This window comes from Apus apus, chromosome 2 (genome assembly GCF_020740795.1).
Source record: "Apus apus isolate bApuApu2 chromosome 2, bApuApu2.pri.cur, whole genome shotgun sequence".
Lineage (NCBI taxonomy): Eukaryota > Metazoa > Chordata > Aves > Apodiformes > Apodidae > Apus > Apus apus.
In genome coordinates this window covers 98,693,972-98,710,089 of record NC_067283.1, presented here as the reverse complement: position 1 = coordinate 98,710,089, position 16,118 = coordinate 98,693,972, and the positions used below count along the sequence as shown (strand labels likewise).

At 36.6% G+C, this 16,118-nt stretch overlaps 1 protein-coding gene across 1 annotated transcript in view; it reads right to left on the bottom strand.

Annotated features, from left to right (window-relative positions):
• Positions 1-4,504: 4,504 nt before the first annotated feature.
• The window catches only part of CD226 (CD226 molecule), a 28,272-nt gene continuing 16,658 nt past the window's right edge, over positions 4,505-16,118 (bottom strand). Inside the window, 5 exon segments of the mRNA XM_051610266.1 lie at positions 4,505-4,651; positions 5,311-5,358; positions 5,846-5,868; positions 5,871-5,954; positions 13,401-13,739. Of these exon segments, the coding sequence (XP_051466226.1) occupies positions 4,505-4,651; positions 5,311-5,358; positions 5,846-5,868; positions 5,871-5,954; positions 13,401-13,739 (641 nt within the window).

Below are 16,118 nucleotides of genomic sequence, written 5' to 3'. Positions count from 1 at the left end.
GAATTTATCACATCAAATGCACATATAGACATCAACACAAACAGAGAAAGGTTTTGAAAAAAAAAAAATTTAATAAATTGTTTTTATTTGGCTATATATAAGTATGATAATCTATTGATCACTTAAATCCTGTTATAAAACTTATTGGTTAATACTAAAAATATTTTTTTTAGTGTAACAATCTAATTACATACACTTTTAAGAAAGATGTTAAATATCCTCTAGAATCCCTGAGACATGTTTTTCTAAAACTACAAAATTCGCTCTTTAAGAAAGCATAAGGTTACAGGAAATATGCCAGCCACTGCTATGGTGTTTTTTTTATCTAATTATAATGGCTAACAAGGTAGATAGTGTGGAAGTAATAGACATATTTTACTTTTGAAACTCAGATAACTTTGTGCATTTCCCTTGGTATTTCTGACTTGAACTTCAATTCCTAGGTTGTATGTAGGCATTTTTAACAGCCAGCCTATAGCATGGATATCTTTTGAGTTGCCTTACTTACACCTTAAATAATACAGTCTGAGAACTTGATGTCCATTCCTACTCCCGGAGTCCACACTCTAAAAGACAGAGGCATTTTTGGAACTGGCCCCTAGTGTCAGACTTACAAGCCGTTTAGGGGATTAACTCCTATTGAACATCTAGGCTTTAAAGGAAATAAATCTTTCTTTTGCACTGGGGAGTACTCTCTGAGGCAGAGATTCAGCTACCCTAAATAAATACCACTGATTTGAACTTTTGCATAGCTCAGTAACATAGATGGTTTAGAGAATCATGATGTAGATAAGATTTAAAAAGAAATTAAAAAAACAACAACAACAAAAAAAACCCCACAACAACAAAAAAACAAAACCAAAACCAAACCTGGTTCCCAGATGTCTTCATTATTACAAAAAAATCACCATTAGCCTTTATCCTGGGATAAGACCTGGATAGGAGATAGGGGAAGTTGCACAGCACAGTTAGAACAAGTTATTTTTAAGTGTTCTTGAAAAATTTAGGTGCCTAATAGAAGAGGTTCCTGGGAACTTAGGGCAGGTGGAGGTCAGAAAGAGGCTTTAGAACTGGACTACCCTGCCTAATGTGGGGGTTTGGAGAAGTCCAGCTCCTTCTGTTCCTTGATGGGTCCAGTCCTTAACACAGCCTTTTTCCTCAAATAAACAATATTTTACCCCAAGATGTACAGTCAGTGGAGAGTAGAAGACAAGCAGAATAAGAAGTTTAAAGAATATATTACAGAGTCAGAGAAGCTCTTTAAGGTAAAGGAAGGTATTTGAGATTTATAAAGAAAGTAACAGGATACACTACTGTTCTAACTTTCACCTTCTTTCATCGACTGTGAGTTTAGTATCCCCCCTGCTGATCCAAACTCTGACTGTCTCTCCTAAATTTAGAAGTCCAGGCAAATACTGATTACAAAGATTTTTTTCTCTGATTTCTTTTTTTAAGAGAGATGTGAGTTTACTCCCAGTAAAGACTTAGTAGCACTATTAATAATGGAATTTTCCTTTGAATTTGGGACTTAAATATATATCTTTTTCACCAAGCATAAAAGATGAATTTTATTATTACAGAAACACAATCTGGTTTTACCAGTGATCCAAGACTCATTTTTTTTTTTTTAATGAAAACATGCTTTATTATGTATATTTCCTTTCAGCAAAGTTTCTAATGCCTTAAAACAACAAAAAAGGCAGAACTGTCTCTCAGTTTAGAGCAGATTGCTACCCATAGTTGTGTCATGTCTCTTTTTTTTTTCCTCCCTCTTAACTATTTGGGCAAGTAGTACAGCATGAAATAGCATAGTAATTGTTCAACAGAAAATTTCAAAATTACAATAGAAGAAGTTCACTCAAAAGGAACTAAAACTTTCCAAAATAAAAGGGCAAATCTATGGAATATATTGAAAATAAACAGCAATAAGTACTATTTGTACTTTTTTACACTGGGAAGTTTCTTCACATAATCCAAACTGTGTCACAGCAAACAGGCACTTACTAGGTCACATCCTGCCAGATTCATAAAATATTAAAAGATTTTTAATATTACAGTTCAAATTACCCCTTTGGAAGTTTCTCTTCTGTATAGCTTTTTAAGCCATTGAGAATATTTATAAGCTTTGGGTTGTTATTTTTTTGGTTTTTTATTTGTATCAGTCTCATGTTCAGCTGCTGTTCACTGGTATTACCATGGTACAAAAATGAAGCTGTTATTTTGGGTTTCTTTTTTGAAAAAAAAAATATATATTGCTCTTATTATGCTGTGTGTGATGTGATTTTCCCTGTGGACCATCCTGGTAGAAGTAATATGCGTATGGAATTTAAATTAAAACAGATTAAATACCTGGAAAGATGTGCCCTGCAGATTTCTTTTTCTTCTTCAAATCTCAAAAATAAGCAACTATTTTGAAAAGACAAGTTAAAAACACCAAGGGGGGTAAGAAATAAGGGTATTACCAGAAATAATCAAAACAATCTGGTATTCTTGGTATTTAACCTCAAACTCTCTCCCTTTTTTACCCTCAGTAAAGTAGAGATGTATTTCTGTCTCTACAACCAGTGAAACAATACCAACTTCTCTGTTTATGGATATTTCTGTATCAGGATGCCAGCTGAGAACATAAGTGTAATAAAATTAATTACATTATCATTTTGGCATTTTAATATAAATGGGATCATCAAAGAAATGACCTGATGCTACAGGCTTTTATTTGTAATGCCGTGCACAACTTAGAATTATCTGTTATGACATTAAATAACTCAAGAAACAAACTAATTTATTAACATACAGTTCTGTGTAGCCTCATCAACTTCACATGCATATATATATATAAATCTTCAGTAAGGGAAAGAAAAGAAAATATCCCTTGCAATGTGTATGTGTCCTTGTTCAGGAATACATAAAACCAAAATGGGATGTTTTCTGATGGTATATGAGTTTGTAAACAATTTAAGTCTTCAGTGCTAGGTTGAAGGACAGTTTGGTTTAGGTTTTTCGATTTTAGCTGAAGTGTAGGCTAACCAGACACTGATAGTATTGCTCAAATAATTCAGAGAAGCCTTGTGTCCAAATTATTCTCAGAAGAACTTAGACTCCTGTTTTTCCTGCGCATGTGAAGAAAGTTTTCCATTGGAGAAGGCTACTCAAAATATGCTTCTTACTGTCAGGCTGTTGATGCTCCTTCTTAGCCAGCCAAGAGGAACCAGTAACTGATCTGCAGGCAGTCATGATCCCTCCTCCCCAGAACCTTTAAAAAAAATAAATTAAAAAAATAATAAAAAAAATAATAATAAAAAACAACAACAACACACTCAAAACCCCCCTGAATATGTTCAGCAACAATTTTGCTAAAGCTTCAAGATAAAAGAGGTATAAAGCATAGGTGGGCCAGGCACACAGTTTGTAGTATGCAAACATATATTATTATCAGCCATCATGGTAACACCTTCATCTACTGGGATTTCATCCTTAGTAACACAGCAGATCTGTAAAAGACCAAAAGATGTGTAGATCCTAATTCTCAGGTCTGCCTTCTAGTTCTGTTTGTTTAAGGAATTATTTTGTCTGTTTGTTCAATTTCTGTGTGGTTTCTTCTGTAGGTTTTGGCAGAATATATACATATGCACACATAAGACTACCTATGTATGTGTATTGTTTTGTAAATGTTCTCAATCATGCTTTTTTCTGCTTTGCACCATTTATTCATATATACTTCCATGTTCTCATTTACTTTTTGTGCAGCTAAACATTATAATAAATTATTATTAAATAGAACCTAACAGTGACAGAACCTTTATGTATTGTTTTCTGTTGGGCATGGGGGAAGAAATGGTTGGGGGGAGAGGGAGGAGAGCAGGGGCTGGACTTCTATTCCATCTCAAAATAGAAAGCACTGAAAAAAACTGTGGTGAGTGGCAAGAAACCTGTAAAACCACACAGCTGCCAGACAGCAAGCTTCTGTTCATACTTCTAAATCTAAGTTCAAGGATCCTTGATATATTTGCTTTTGTCAGCTGGATAGTACTGTTTGCCCAGCAGCAAAATAACACACCTCCTGTGTGGAAAATCATGGATATTTTTTATGCTATGAAGCTCTCAATTTGACATGCAAAAATCATGGATGTAGACAACAGTGAGCACATTTTCTTTCTCACCCTGTCACATAGGCTTCTCAGGCACATAGACTTCTCAGACAAAATTAACTTTACATAAACATACCAACTCCATTCTGCATATCTAAAATTCTTACTTAAGAGTACATCTATTGGGTAAAAAGGTTTAAATTGCAGAAGTACATATAAAATTTTAACTCTACTTATTATCAAAGGATGATGTTGCTGCTGCAACACAACACAGACACACTTGGAGTAGCCTGGTCCAGGTTGGCCCTCTAGCCAAAACAGCCCAGGCAGCGCACACACAGACAGCTTAACCTTCCACATCTCACCAGCACAAAGAAAATAAAGTCTAAGATGCAAATATAAGGCCTGCACATTGGCTACTTCACTCTTAAGAAGGAATCTAACAATCTTTTAGGTTTGTGTGAGATATTTTTGCAGTTCATGTAAATCTCTGCCCAGGTGATTATTCTTCTTTCTGCGTTCTGGGTGCCATGAAAATTAGATTGTCCATAACAGTTAGCAGGCTAGAAGAACAATAAAAAAAACACCAAAACAAAAAACAAAAAGTTGAAAGACTTTTCTAAAAATATCCATAAATTTGAAAAAGGAGAAATAGGGCAACTTTTTCTCATATGGTGATTTGTTATTCAGAAATATTCAACCATCAGACAAAATATTTTTTTTTCCTTCTTGTTTTCTATGTAAACATTTAAGGTTCAAGTCATGAATAAAAGAAGTTACACTTCAAGTATGTTTCTCAGCTGTCCCACATCATTCCATTGGTAAAGCACCTGTTCCAATTAATTATAGTGAAGCTGAACTAGAAGAAATAAAGACCAAGGGTACCATGGAATACATTTTTCTTCCTCCACTTTTAAAGTAGTGAGTAGAGCAAAAAATATATTACTAATACACAAATAATATAAAAACTAGGAAACGAAAAAAGCTAATTTGTTAGTAACATGGAACACAGCTGGGTCTCTAAACATAGCTGTAAATGTTAAAGAATATTAATTTAAAAAATAGTGCAAAACAATCACCATCATTTAAAATACTCCATTTTTTCTGACTTTATAGTTTAAGATTAGATTGTAAGATTAAAAGAATATAACTATCAGATACAGAAAATAAAGGTGTTAAGAATTATGCAACACAAGTGTGAGTGAAGTCCAGCCGATCTTACCCTTGTATTAGTAGCTTTTGATAAAGCCTCTGTGATCCTCTTTTTCTTCTTTTTGGTGACACACACTCAGTTAAAAATACAAATGGGGGGAACTATACCCTGTACCCTAGTATAGTCCAAACTATCTAGTTCCAACACACAAGAGATAATGCTGGCATTGCTTACTTTCCCACTGCAACAAATAAATATTATATCAATCCAGGTCTTTCCTCTGACTTGCAAACTGTAGCAATCATGAGATTAGCAGTTTTGTAATGGCCCTGTTCAAACCACTAGTGTTGAGTTGACAAGGAACACAGCAAACTTAGTTAATGGTTTAAACAATTTGTTTGGATCCACCTGGGAGCATATCTGGAACATAAATCAAGATGTCACCTGTCCTTCTCTAAGCACAAGGTAGGAGCAGTCTATGCCTAAGCTTTTATTCCTGACAAATCACCCTTGTAATGAAGTTTCAGCTAATACCACTGTAGGATGAGCAGTTAATACCTTCATACTAACTTGCCTCAGTAGATCAAGCAAGTTGGTTTATTACTCACTTTTTGCGATAAGCAGTATAATGCAGAAGATTAGTAGGAAAACTAACAGTAAGACTGCAGAAGATATTCCTCCAGCTATGTAGATAATAAACCATGTGTGATCCCCAAGATGCTAAACTACAATTGTAATAAGTATGATCAGCATTTTGTAGAAAGCATTTTGTAGCATTTGTAGAAAGTGCATTAATTTCTTATGACAAATTAAATTGAAAATCAACAGTTATTTAGACATATGCCTCTGTTATGCTGAACTAGCTCTTACAAAAGTTGTGACTGGAATGTTCAAAGGTGAGTAAACACAGCACAGTGTTATGAAAAACAGTGATGACCTGTATAATCCTTTTGCATCTCCTTTCCTCCCCTGGTGACAAAGCAGTCCAACAGCATACTTAAGTGACCTGATACGTGGGTAATAAAAGCAGTCAGACTACTTAAGTCAATGCTCCTGGCATTGCAAAGGTTGTCCCATAAGAGATAACTAGCAATCATGCAATACTTCCATGGGTAAGACATTTTTCAGAGTACCAGGAAGAATATCTCAATCCAAAAGAGTTTTTCTACTCAGTACTGCACAATCATACCTGGTTTTTTTCTGCCCTAATTCAAAAGGAAACCTGTACACTTTTTGATGAAAAATATTTCCACAAATACTTCCACAGGCTGGAGAGCTGGGCAGAGAAGAACCTCATGAGGTTCAACACAGGCAAGTGTAGGGTTGTGCACCTGGGGAGGAAGAACCCCATGCACCAATATAGGTTAAGGGTGGAAAGCAATCCTGAGGAGAAGGACCTGAGACTCCTAGTAGATAATAAATTATCCATGAGTCAGCAATGCGCCATTGCTCCCAAGAAGGCCAATGCAATCCTGGGTTGTATAAGAAAGAGTGTGGCGAGTAGGTTGAGAAAGGTCATTCTCCTTCTCTACTCTGCAGTTCTGGGCCCCCAGTGGAGGGCAACAAAGATGTTTGGGAGACTGGAGCATCTCTCTTATGAGGAAAGGCTGAGACAGGTGAGAGTCTTTAGCCTGGAAAAGAGAAGGCTGAGGGGAGACCTTATTAATGCCTAGAAGTATCTAAAGGGTGGATGCAAGGAGCATGGAACCAGACTCTTTTCAGGAGATCCTGGTGACATGGTAAGGGGCAATGGGCACAAGCTGGAACATAGGAAGTTCCATTTAAATATGAAGAGAAACTTCTTTACTGTGAGGGTGACAGAGCACTGGAACAGGCTGCCCAGGGAGTCTGTGGAGTCCCCTTCTCTGGAGATATTCAAGACCCATCTGGATGCAGTCCTGTGTGATGTGCTCCAGGCAATCCTGCTTTAGCAGGGGAGTTGGACTAGATGATCTCTAGAGGTCCCTTCCAACTCTGACAATTCTGTGATTATGTGATTCCATTAAGTATTTCACCCATTCTGATTCTTGTTGTTGTTTTTTTTTAAATAACCCAGTACTGTACATATTTTGATGGATGTCAGGAAACCCACCATATTTGTTCTAGCCTAAAGATCATTTATTTGAGAATTACAATTAATACAGGAAAAATCAGGTTTATAGAAGCTTTGCTTAAAAAGCATAGGCATCTTAAATACATAGCCACATCTTCAAATTAAGCTAAGGAGCAACACGTAATAACTAAGGCATAGAGATACGCAAGACAGTGACTTCAAAATATGAGTTAACACATTCTTCTGGTGTTCAGGCTTGTGGTAATATACCTATAATTTTTGAGGTGAAAAAAGCTGGAGGAAAGAGAAGAGATATACTCCAAGTCACACAGAAAGTCCACAACACAAGTCCTCAGTATAGGTGTCGTGTATTTAAAACGTTTTCTTCTGTCACAGTCTGAACTCAGCTAGTGGAAGCATGGGAAAAAAAAAAAAAAAAAAAAAAAGTGCGTTAAACCACAGAACTTCAAGTCAGTTTCTCACAGCCCATCACAGCGCCCTGTTTCCTACTTCTCTGTCGCAGCTCTGCACTACCATTCTGCAGACTTGAGACCAGTAGCACAAAAAAGTAGTATGTAATAAACATTTCTGAAAAAAGTGTATATCTTGGCTAGCAGTATGATAAATTACAGGACACATCTTAGACAGACAATCCTACCAACTTCTATCAGTCTCAAATAGCCATGTGTCAGCAATGTCTTCATGTGGCAAGCATTGAGTGTGTCTATGCCCAGTTACTTAGTGAAGAAGAAATATTTGCTGCTGTTCTTCAGTTTCTCAACATACAGGAGTAAAACAAAACAAGAAGTACAAAAAAGTGAGCATGCCTTGGGATGGAAACAGTGTAATGCCTCTTGTGGTACTTCCTAGAAGTGATATGGCCACAAACTTGTTTCTTTTGTTTCAGATAAAGTCTAGCAATTCATTGGTGAAAAGGGACTAAAAAAAGCTGTCTTTAAGTTAGTCCCTCTTTAGTGTTCTGTGCACCATGCGGAGAAAGTATCTGAAGGTGAAACCAGGGCTGCCCCAAGCAGCCTTCATTCTGAGTAGACAAGAAAGTTACACGCTCAGTGCATAGGCATAGGAAAACAATCAGGATCCGTAACAACAGTAACCCCAGCTAACCAGCTGCTGAGCCATCACCAGATGGCTTTTCTCTCCTGGATCTAAAGGTTCACAGCTTCTTATCTGGCTCTCCTGAATACCAGCTGGGACTTGCTCAGGTACACCTCTTTAGTATTAATGTGCTCATTGGAAAGGATTACAAAAAATACTGATTAAAGAAGAGTGTTATCCTTGAATTTCAACATTATTTTGCTGGGAAGAAAAAAGAAAGACAATTGTCTCAGAAGTTTATGCTGCTGTAGGTGACACAATAAAGAAGGCTGCCTCATTACAAAGCTAGTGTCTTCTGTATTTTATCTGCATATGAACTCGCGCTACTTTCAGCATGTTTTGAACAGCTGTGTACTAAAAATGACAGGATGGTGCATATAGTGATGTCCAAATTCAGGAAAAATTATAGTATTTTTTCCAAGTGGTTAGCTCCCCACCACAGAAAACTATTATCTGTGCCAGTGAGTACTTACAGAAGGAAAAAAACATCCCCTAGGCAACAAAGAAAAATTTTTAAAAGACTGTATTTAATTATCGTCAAGGATGAGAAAATCTGGATAAACTTCCAGACTTCAGCAGCATTCCCATCCTTCAGTCTAAGCACTCCAAATCTCATTCTTCTTTTCCTGAAGTTCCACCTTCAGTTTTATCAGGTCAAGATAATAATCTCTGAGTTAATGAGTTTGAGAGATGAGATTATCAGCTGTCACTTAAAATCCGAGTGAGAAAAATAATTAGATTTTTTTTAGAAGCAACAATTCAAAGCCCTTTTGCCTTTTCTCATTTGAAATGAGCAAAGTCTTCCCGAGGCATTTGTTTTCTTTAACGATACAAAACCTTTTGTAATTACTGACTTGAACAACTTGAACATAACATTCAAGATTGTGCAGAAACATGTCAGAGGCTTGTCACGTCTCCTTAGCTCTTGGGTTCTCATCAAAGGTGATACGCTGATAGGAGCCTAGAAAATATATTTTCAGCATTAATACAATTTGTATTAAGTATTAGATAACGTGTCCCTCTCTCTTTCATTTTCATAGCCTTGGCATTTTCTCTGCAAGACTGTGAAATTCTGTGGAGGTGAAGGTTTTTGACCTTCAGTGCATTAACTTTGGTTTTGAGGAGGAAGCACTGATGGACTGTTTATTTGATCTAACAAGAGATTTGATCTGTACTGTAAAGATCTCCATGCCTTGCTGGACTGACACATATAGTATGCTAACTAGACATCACTGAAATAGTTTTGCCCATGAGTGAAAGTCAGAAATGCAGCACAAATGCATTCATGCCCAGCAAAAGGTCTCATCTCTTGTGTTTATACTAGATGAATTGCAAAAGGAAAAGGAAGCTAATTTCACTCCTACCCTGATTCTCCTCACCTCCTACTACAGCCTTATTTTCTGATTGTTTCCTATGGCACAGAGGTACTGCTGTTTTCTCCCAGCTCAGAAGGATTACATAATAACCCTCAATGACCAGAAAAGTAGTCCACTGTTTTTCATCTAGGTGCTATGAAGATCATACTGAGTGCCATTAAAAGACATTTACTGAACAACTTGAAGGCACAGTCAACGTGTTCACAAGGGGAAAGTACTCTCTAATTTGATATCTTTCTATGATAAAATCACCCGTATAGTGCATGAAGGGAGCAAATACTGGATTCTCCACATGGGACAGGATAACACTAGGTGCAAGTATAAACTGGGAGAGGAGTGGCAGGACAGCAGCCTTGCAGAAAGTGATCTGGGGCTGCTGGTCGGCAGCAAGCTCAACATGAGTCAGCCATGTGCCCTGGCAGCCACGAGGGCAAACCGCATCCTGGGGTGCATCAAGCACAGCTTGAGTAGCCAGTCAAAAGGTGTGATTATCCCGCTATACTCAGCATTTGTGCAACCCCACCTTGAATTTATCCCACAATTTCAGGATGTCAAGGTCCTTGAAGAAATCCAGAGAAAGCCAACAAAGCTGGGGAAAGGTCTAGTATGAACTATAATATAATTCTGACCCTCAAAATGTATTTAAATACCACCATCAATGTGTTTTTCAGATCTAGTGGGAACTCACAGAAACACAAAATGTTTCTGTTTTCCTTTGTCTAAGAGACCTTGCTATCACACTTTCTGCTAAAGCAAGAAAAAAGCTTATTAAGTCTTTCTAAAAATGGCTAGATCTTCAGGATTGAATAAGCATTTCTTTTCCAACCCTTCTAATTTTTCTGTTCTTTCATATGACATCTTCCTTTCTCTCCCAATCATCTGCCAAAACAATGCATGGATTTTAAATCTACTTCCTTCCCTCAAAAACATTGTAGAAATTAAATCTAACTAAAGGAAAAAGCATGGTAAGGAAAAATCAGAAATGGGTCCAGGTGTGGTATCTTGTGACATGACCAACCTCCATATTAGCAGAACTTTTAGAAGAAGAAATATGGTGAGGAACACATCAGAAATTAATCCAAAGTCTCTTGAACACAAACATAATTTTGTAAAATTAAGCCTTCTGTTTCTGTAAGTGCTGTACAGCAAAAGCTAAGCTACTTTACATACACTTGTTGGTTTATGTGTTCTAGATTTTGAGGTAAGGCAGGATTTACAGAATCACAGAATCTTAGGGGTTGGAAGGGACCTTGAAAGACCACCCAGTGCAACCCCCCTGCCAGAGCAGGGAGAAGTCTCATTTCAGCTGGAAATTTCTGTCACTAAGAAAGAGAAGTCACAGTATTTAGTGGGATAGACTGGGCAAACTTGATACTGAATGGATCTCATGGTTTCATTTTCACTGACATTTAAATATGCTAAATGCAACGTGGTAACTTCTACTGATACAGCTGGAAGAACAGTAAAGGCTTTCCCAACACTTGAATACCAGTACCCCTATATCTCCCTTTTTTCTTCATAGGAATGCCATGCTCTTCCTCTGTGCAAAAATACATTCACTTTTAGACAAGAAGCAAGCTGCTTCTTTCTCCTGCACCATGTCTCCAAAACAGTGGTTTGGGGACTATTATTAGTTCTTTAAATAATCCTGTGATCTTGTTTCTACCTCATTTCACCCAAGCTTTCTTTTCTTCAAGAATTCTTGGTGCCTTCTCAATGAAAGCTTCTCAAAAACAAGAAAAAAAAGTTATCTCTCTTCTTACTTTTTCTCAACCTAAACCATGTTTTCCCTATTAGTGTTTACAGTGCAGTTATTCTCCAGCTCCTAGACTCGGTATTCAAAACACCTCTGGAACTGAGAAAGACAAGAAATACCCATGCAGAATCACATCAAGAGACCAAAAACATTGGAAGAATTTGGTGGCAGAAAATCCAAGCTATAGTGTGGCTTAGCTACAACACTAAGCCAAAAAAAAATAAAAATGAAGTGACTGAACTGATAGAACACACAAAAAGTAGCATACCAAGTTTATGTCACTATTTGGTTTATTCCAGCCACAACTTTGCATCAAGACAGGGTAAGTCACTTGTGAGATTGAGAGAGACTTCACTCGCTATGCCACAAGCTGTGCTGGTGACCTGGCCTGTTTCCCCTTTCCACTTAATGTTTCTTTGTATCTCACTGGAAATACTAATAGCATGTTATGAAATGGTTCCAAACGTTAAAGAGAAATAATTGGAAATTCTTGACATCGCACTTCCTTTGGGATTAATGAAAATTCAACACAGTATGTTTCACAATACAAAGAGAGGGCTTAAAAGGGAGAAAATAGGGTGTTCTCTGAATCATACTGTTTCACCTTTTTTTTTTTCCCCAATAGAGAAACATAAATATGCTGGCATTGTTAGAACAAAAAAATTATAAATAAGATTTGTTTCAAGAGTGAAAGAAGCATGGAAAAAAACCACTTATTTTGAGAAGAAATGGTTTGTATGGGTAGGATTGATAATTCTTAATGTATTTTTCTCGACTTATTATATGCTTCACTTTTTTATGAGAAACACTGCACTTGGAGTAAGCAGAAAATATTTCTGTTGCTCTACAATTTGGATATACTTGCTTATATGAACATAGTCAACAATTTGAAATTTGAATGCTTTAAATTGTCAGAGGCAAGAGGAATTTTTTCCTGATACCCCTTTTCTTTTTATCACATTCTGATCAATTTCATGGTCTTTTGTTGTCAAGTATTCATCGTAAAGCAGGTCATCAGTTTCTTTTCCAAGCAGAATTCCATTTCTCTAAAAACAGATGATAGATCAACCATACACCATGCCACAGAAATTAGTACTGCCAAGAGAGATGTCTACTAGCATTCAATACCAGAACAAAGGCAGTACCCTCAAAAGATACCAGAAAGCTGGGCTGAATGCTGCAATAGGATAAGAAGGAATAGAGTTGTGCAAGAGTTGTATCTTCAAAAAACATTCTGTAGATAAGAACCAAAATTAAGTAGTTTGTTTGTTTGTTTGTTTTAAGTCATAACAGGTAAAATAAATTAAGGGAGGATTTAGATCACATTTTGAGAAATCTTATTTTAAGAGTTGACATATGGAAACCCAAGATCCCATCATAAACAAACTATAAACATAGTCACAGCAAAACCTAGAGAGCTTCTCAATTCCTACTAAAGAAACTCCTTACATTAGCAAGTTAGGGGTCATTTTACAAATGTTTACATTTCCAAGTGAAAGTGTGCTCTTTGCCTTTGTTGGAGGATGGGTCTCTCCCCTGGCACCCTGTAGTGCACTATGCAGTTGCTTTAGGAGAAGGTCCACCTCTTCCAGCAAATTCAGTGTCTCCTCTTCCAAAGTGTCTCACTCCTAACATCAAACTAGTTTCTCACAAACAGGCATAAAGTGCAATAAAGACATCAGACAAGCTTAAAATCAGCTTCTTCCTGTGTAAACAAGATTGTGTTAATTTTGCTATAATTTACTGGAATGCATTATTTAAACAAATCCGCATTTTCTATCAATGAGTTATTTTATGTGAGTAAAAGTGCTAATACCTCAGAAGGTCCTCAGAAGGTAAAAGTATCACTTCCTCCTTTACTTACCAGTCACAGTAAAACTCATCACACAGGTTTTGTTTCTACCAGTAGCTATGCAGCTGTAGGTTGCAAAGTCAGAGGCTATAATGTTTTGACTGACAATCATGGGGATTGCCTGTTGAGAGCAATCCACCAGTGCACGTTCTTTGAAATCTGAACCAAAGCTTTGCTTTCCTGACAAGTTGCACAGAACAAGAGTATCCACTCAACCTGCTTTAATCCTTTCCCACATCACTGGGTGCACTAAATCTCAAAATTTATAGGGACAAGTAAAAGCAACATTTCCTCCTGGCTTGGTAAACACAGGATTATTTTGTTTCTCAGATACTTCAGAAGCATCTGTTCAAAAACACACACAAAAAAAACCCAACAACAAAAACCTACTCATAATTGGTTTGAGGAAAAATATGGCAAATATGAATGAAATTTACTTACAACAGAAAGACAGTCAAATAATTTGAAAAACTGAATAATATAATTTACACCTTTCTATTATTATATTTTTGTGCACATTTCTACAAAATAGTCTTAATGGAACTGTGATGCTTCAATGACATTGCAAAGAAGGCTATTTTTATTAATTTTGAGTACACTAATATTTTAGTAACCGTTTCGGCAAATATTCAACAGCACTATTTATGGAGCCAGTCTAATTAAATTTGTGACAGTCTTGTTCTGCTTTCACACTAATTATAAAAAGAAAATGGCTTTATGCAACCCTCAGGATGTGCATTAGTAAATTACATTGCAAGATATTCCAGTCTATGTACTACAATTATCCCATTTCTGAACCTCACCACTTAAATAAAAAATTTAACTATTACTCTATGTGAGAAAAACCTGTGTGATAATCAAGCTGTGCTATGAAATGACACTTCAAGACAGATTCAAGCCTTCCACCAAATATAAACCATAGATATATCTTAAATAAGCTTGACTGAAATTGCCCTGCTCTGAGCCATTGTTTTTAGTAATAGAATTCACTGTTTAGAAATCGAGAAAATAAATAATTAAGTCTTCAACAGAAAGATTCTCAATGTTTCTGACATTCAAAGCATTCAATAGACATTTGGTTTCTGAAGTCAGCCTTGTAATGCATATATTCATGAGTTAGGACTAGCACTGTCATCTTTTTGAAGACTTTAGTCTTGAAAAAGATTAATGATCAGAGTATTTTTCCTACACTCTAAAAGGACTGATCTTTCCTGCTGTTCAGTGAGTTTCTTTTTTAACTGCATTTCTTTCATAGAATTTACGTTAAAAATGTCACTAGAATATATGTTTAATGTGTTTACATCTATATGTGCAACAGTTGGATGCAAAGACAGAAAACAAAAATTGCATTAGAAAAATTACAGTCATTAAAAGCATCAAAATGTATTATTTAAAAAAAATACCAAAGTTTTAATATTAAGCTGTAGCCAGATTCATGGGATGGCTGGTTGCAGTAGCACTCTGAATGGAACAGAATACACTGAAGGACTGAGCTAGATTTAGATCCTCCTTGATACCACATTTTAATCACAAATCTAGGGAGGAAAATGCCAGTGAAATGTATTTCCTTGGTAGTGCCGAGGTTGTCAAAATCATAGGTACTGGCAAAATCAATATGGGGTGACCTACCTCAGCTTCTAAGCCAGGTGCAAAGTGTAATAGGATTTCATGTGGGCAAGTATCTACCCTACATCTAGGTATAAGTTATTCCATTAATGTTGGCAGCATGGAAATTTAATTGTGGAACTCTGAAACTTCTGAGACTTGGGCAGTCTGAAATGGTGAATGAAGATGTTTAGCCTGCAAATTTTTATCAATGGAGCACAGCACAGTAAAATTACATTCCTTCTGCCTTTGGAGACCAGAAGTATGACTAAAACATTGAAATACTGAAATACAAAAGTAACGGTGTCTAATGAGTTTAGCCAAAAAAAGAATAAAAAATTAAAAAAATTAATTAAAATCTTGAAGATCCATGTAGGCTGCAGTCATGGAGACAGAAAGTTAATGATAGACAAGGACAGAAGACAGAAAAATTCACAGAACTAAACAGAGGTACAACATGATGAAACTAATTAACTCATTAGACAGCTTGCCAAAGACATCTAAATTTTTATTACTGATGATGACTGCCATGGTTGGATAATCATTAAGATATAATGGTAGTTGAAGTAAGAATTTACTCATGGAATTCTAAGTATTATTAAAATCAGACTACTATGATGGGACTCTATACTTGCAAAATATGGTCCTTGAAGTGCACTTCCTCAAAAGTCACTACACTAGAATAGGTAATTTTTTTTTTCACATCTTGCAGATTCGTATCTGCAGATTCAGATTCAGATCTGCTAAGGAAGAGAGGAAAATATCTTTGGGGCCAGATAAGATCCACCCAGTTGTACTAAGGGAGCTGGCAGAAGTGCTCATCAAGCCAATATCCATCATCTATAAGTAGTCTTGGCAAACTGAGGTCTTCGTTGACCGGAGACTGACAAAAGTGATGCCCATTTACATGAGGGGCAGGAAGGAGGATCTAGGGAACTACAGACCTGTCAGTCTGACCCCAGTGACAGGGAAGGTTATGGAACCTTAAGTGCCATCACACAGTACATACAGGACAAAGAGTCTATCAGTCTCAGTCAGCTTGGGTTCACAAAAGGCAAGCCCTGCTTGACTAACCCTATCTACTTCTATGACAAGGTGACCCATTCAGGGGATGAGGGA